General features: G+C 33.3%; 1 protein-coding gene across 1 annotated transcript; it reads right to left on the bottom strand.

The window, feature by feature from the left end:
• Window positions 1-219: 219 nt before the first annotated feature.
• Window positions 220-585, bottom strand: LOC118755098 (two pore potassium channel protein sup-9-like; the record flags this gene model as incomplete). Its single annotated transcript, XM_036489945.1, is given in 2 exon segments — window positions 220-391; window positions 508-585. A coding segment is annotated over 1 exon segment (127 nt), but the record flags the coding sequence as incomplete, so codon positions are not given.
• Window positions 586-4,330: the final 3,745 nt, after the last annotated feature.

The following is a 4,330-nucleotide window of genomic DNA, read 5'->3' as shown; positions in this document are numbered from 1 at the left end:
GGATGGTAACCACGTTTTTTATGATTATGGATTTCTTTCAGCAAACAAGCGTTTTGTGTACATTTAAATATGAGTGTATAAATATATAAATACATACCTATGCATACAAAACTTACTAACTACTCGAAATATTTAGATATTGAATTGTAAATAATATAAGTAAGTATGCAGATACATAGATTTCGTTTTGGAGTTGAAAATTGTTCATTATGACTTTACCTTGCAAGAATTCCCAACGCTTCGCTTCGGTCCGCGACTCGAGGGAGTCGAAGACTGCCGCACCAATGAGCAAATAAGTGAATGTACAGACGACCAGCGATAGAGTACGAACGTTCTGACGCTTCATAGTAAATCTGAGACGTGTTGAACTACAAATTGATTCTGGAACGAGCTATGTATATTATTGGATTATCAATAATTGTCAACTCTAAATTTCTCCAGATATTTATTTCTTGTATTTGTGCTCTTCAAACTTGTAATAATTTAAAGTTTTAAAAAATTTCGTACCTAGTGGACTTCTTGCAGCTGCGCACCGAAAAACAATAGAAGTAAAAATCAATAATAAAATTCTATCTGCAAACACCCAGCCAGCAAAATGACCGTAAACGTACCCGAAAGCACAATTGCAGTCGAAGAGTTGTCAAGAAAAGTACCTACAGAAAGTTATTGTTGAGCGGATATTCCGTCTGGGGATTTTCTATTTGTTTGACTAATTTTTTAATTCTTTGAAAGACTACTTTATATTTTACGAAGAGTTTAAAAGTACTTAAAATCGTACATCCACGGAAATAAGCCAAGCTGGCATTACTTAATAAACTTTTGCATTTCGTCTTGATCATCATTGAAAACAAAACTAGCAATTCGGAAATCTGCGTTTTTAACAGCCAATGGGACTGTTTTGCGTATAAGAAAATCTGATTTTTTAACGGGCTCGTTTATACCATACATACAGTGACTCAAACAAATGATCACGTGTTGATTTTATTCAAATATTCGCAATGTTTTTCGAAATAATTTATTTTTTTTGATATTTTTAATAAAAATATCGTCTAAGCTTTAACTAAACCCGTGTAAATCACAGTTTCAAACTTTATACAAAATTTAGAAAAATTCAACAAATTTTCATCAAAATTTCAACTTGTAGGTATGCAGTTTTATAGCCTATACAATTTTAGTCCAATGAAGTGCAAGCTTAAAATGGCTAAAAACACGCGTTGATTTTTGAGAATTTTTTTTTCGGTGACGGATTTTTTCACTTAGCCCAACATAAACTCAAGTGAAAAGAGGTGCACGAAGAAATTACGTTATATTTGAAATCCGTAACTCTCACTACGGTGTTATTACAAGTTGTATTTATATTGTATATTGAATTCCCCCGAAATTTAAAGCCATTCCTCGATTCCGCCGAGAAATCAAATTCCACCAAAATAGGAGAATTCTCCCGCGGTTACAAGACTAACTGTACATACCTAGATCGAGCTCAGTGTACCAAATGTACCTTTTGGTTACAATTGTACCTACGTTTCCATCCCTGCTTTAATCACGTAAATCGGGTTACACATATGTATGCATATTAGCGAGGCCCCATTTCAATTTATCGGATTTTGTTATGTCGCACCCCTAGATCGGTGAATTATCATGAAAAAACGTGTTATCCAAAAATCCAGGTCAATCGGAGAAAGTTGAGGCGTGCCGACCGCCCCCCAAAATTTGAACTAAATTTCATATTTTAGTTGTTAATGGTTTTAATAGTACATATACGTAAAAATAAAACATTAGTAATAAAAGTTGTAAGTTGCTACAAAGCAAATATATTTACTTGAAATATGTTTTCGTATTAAGCTAAGACTAAATTTTGGCGAGTTTACGCCCATGCAAGAGGTATTGCTTAGATGTACAATTTGCTTATTTACGTTACAATGGCAATAAATTTTCCTTTGTGCAGTTGCGATAACAAGTTGATGCTCAAAAGTCTATAACCGGTTTTTCCCCCTAAGAATGATGTACATATCCAAAAGGGAAACATAATATAACTTTTATAAAATTATTCCATTATTTTGTGTACTAAGGGCCGGTTGTTCAATGTCTGGTTATCACTACTTGCCGGTTAAACATCATTATTGATGTTTTCGACATCACGCATATAACATGCGATCGATAAAGCAGTCGTTGTCTTAATCGGAGCTTCTACCTCCGATTAGTGCTAATCAGACATCGAACAACCGGCCCTTAAACTGTTTAAGGGCCATTCCATGGAAAAGAGGAAAACGACATAAATTTCAATTTGCCCTAATTATCTCTATTTCAGTAGTGACCTCTTTTTGAATGACTACATTTCATTAACCTGTAGGAAAATATTAAAGAAATCAAAAGAAGTTGTAATTTTTGTCTATGGAAACGTTTTTTGCATTACTTTACACCAGTAGTGTCCAACCGGTAGCTCGCGGGCGCCCGCAAACAAGAAGATGAACAGAATATTTTGTATTGAATTGAATAGTTTAACAATTGGAAGCTTTTTTGGTACATAACCAGGCTTTTATTTTTGAATTTTCAGGAACTCATTCACTTCTTATCTTTCTATGCTAGACATTAGAGTGGCCTTTTTTGGTCGATTTTCGAAAACCGAAAGTTTTCGCACGAAAAAACATGAGGTTGGCAAGGAAAATAAATATGAAATTTGTTTTTTCCGGATCCGGAAATTCCGAGTGGTTCCGGGTTAATCATTTTGATTTTTTAATAGGAAATATGTTGAAATTGATATTATTATTTTACATTTTCAGCTTTTACGACCATGCCACCCAATTTTTTATTCCTGAACTGTTTTTTATTGAAAACTGAATACATTTACCTTTTTAAAATGCTCAAAAAGTCTGAAATTGATTGAAAAACCATGGTACACGATAATATTAAAGCCGAGAAAAATATGAAATCATCATTTATATCAATATATGATTTAATGTCTAATAATAATAATATTTAATATCATTTTAAATAAATCATAAGTAGTATTTTTCTAATATATACTTAAAAAAAAGAAATGCAAAATAAAAGAAATTGGTGTAATTTCGACATTTTTGGTCGAAAAAGCTCAACCCGGAACCTCTAGGAATCACCTGAGGGCTTTTAAACTAATTACGTATTTATTTATATCCCCAACCTCACATTATTCTGTGCGAAAACTTTTGGATTGATGTATTTCAAATTTTTCATACAACAAAAAGGCCACTCTACTAGACATGTTTCAGGATTTTCAAAACAAAAATAGCGTAATCTCAGCAATAAAAAAGTGTCGTTATCTGATGACCTACCAAACGATATTCATGGCCAAATAAAAAGCGATTTCAAGAAATGTGACTAGGTTTCCTTACAAATGGATGAGTCGACCGATGTTTCAGACTCTCCGCACTTATGAGTGGTATTTTCTGATTTTCCTGCTAGTCAATCTGACTTTGGAAACTCGTACTCGAGGGCAAGATATAAGGTTTGTTCGTCGAAAATCCAGCAAGAATTATCCAACACTCAAAACATCAGAGAGTAAGAAAAAATTCTCTCAAATTCTCTCTCATGTTGAGAAACTTGCAAATTTCTGCACGAACGCAAATTTGCAGGAATTTGCAAGTTTCCCTGCCAGCTGGCGTCCACGGTTGCATTTCAAACATAAACAATTTTTATAGAATTTTTAAAATTCGTTCGGATGGCCAAAAAAAGGATACATATGTATATTTGTTGTTGTTCTGACTTTCTTTAACATACATTTCAATTTCTTCATCGTACTAGCTGTCATATCTATCGATTCAGGGCCAAATTTTGCCGTTTTGTTAATCAATCTCCGAAGAAGGTTTTGCAGATCGCATCGATCTCAAATCGTTCCCATTACCATTCCCATATGTTTACAATAAAATGAATGCTCTTTATTAAAATATTATGCACTGTTATTAATTTAACTTAACTGTATAAACTTTAATAATAAATAAATATTTTAAAAAGATCAGTTAGTAGAATATATACATTGAATATAAGAGTGAAACGAGTTAACGCAGTTAAGATTGAAGTTAAGCTAGCGGTGCCCGCGTATTATAGCGATAGTTTCAAAGTAGCCCTTTGTCCAAGTTCTGTTGGACACCACTGCTTTACACCAATCACAAGCATGATCCAGCTACACAAGATCTGACAAGATGAAGCAAAAGAAAAAAGTAATTTTCTGGCTGACGTTTGTAATTTCGGCGCCATGTTATTTTCTTTGAAAAGTAAACAAAGTATATGAAGACGAAGCATAAAGAAAAAAATGCAAGCAATTTTGTAGCACATGTTTGTGCTAACCAATTTTTTA

Source organism: Rhagoletis pomonella, unplaced genomic scaffold (assembly GCF_013731165.1).
Source record: "Rhagoletis pomonella isolate Grant_MI unplaced genomic scaffold, Rhpom_1.0 Rhpom_scaffold_05305, whole genome shotgun sequence".
Lineage (NCBI taxonomy): Eukaryota > Metazoa > Arthropoda > Insecta > Diptera > Tephritidae > Rhagoletis > Rhagoletis pomonella.
Note: the sequence above shows the minus strand (reverse complement) of the source record. Positions and strands in the feature narration are given on the sequence as shown.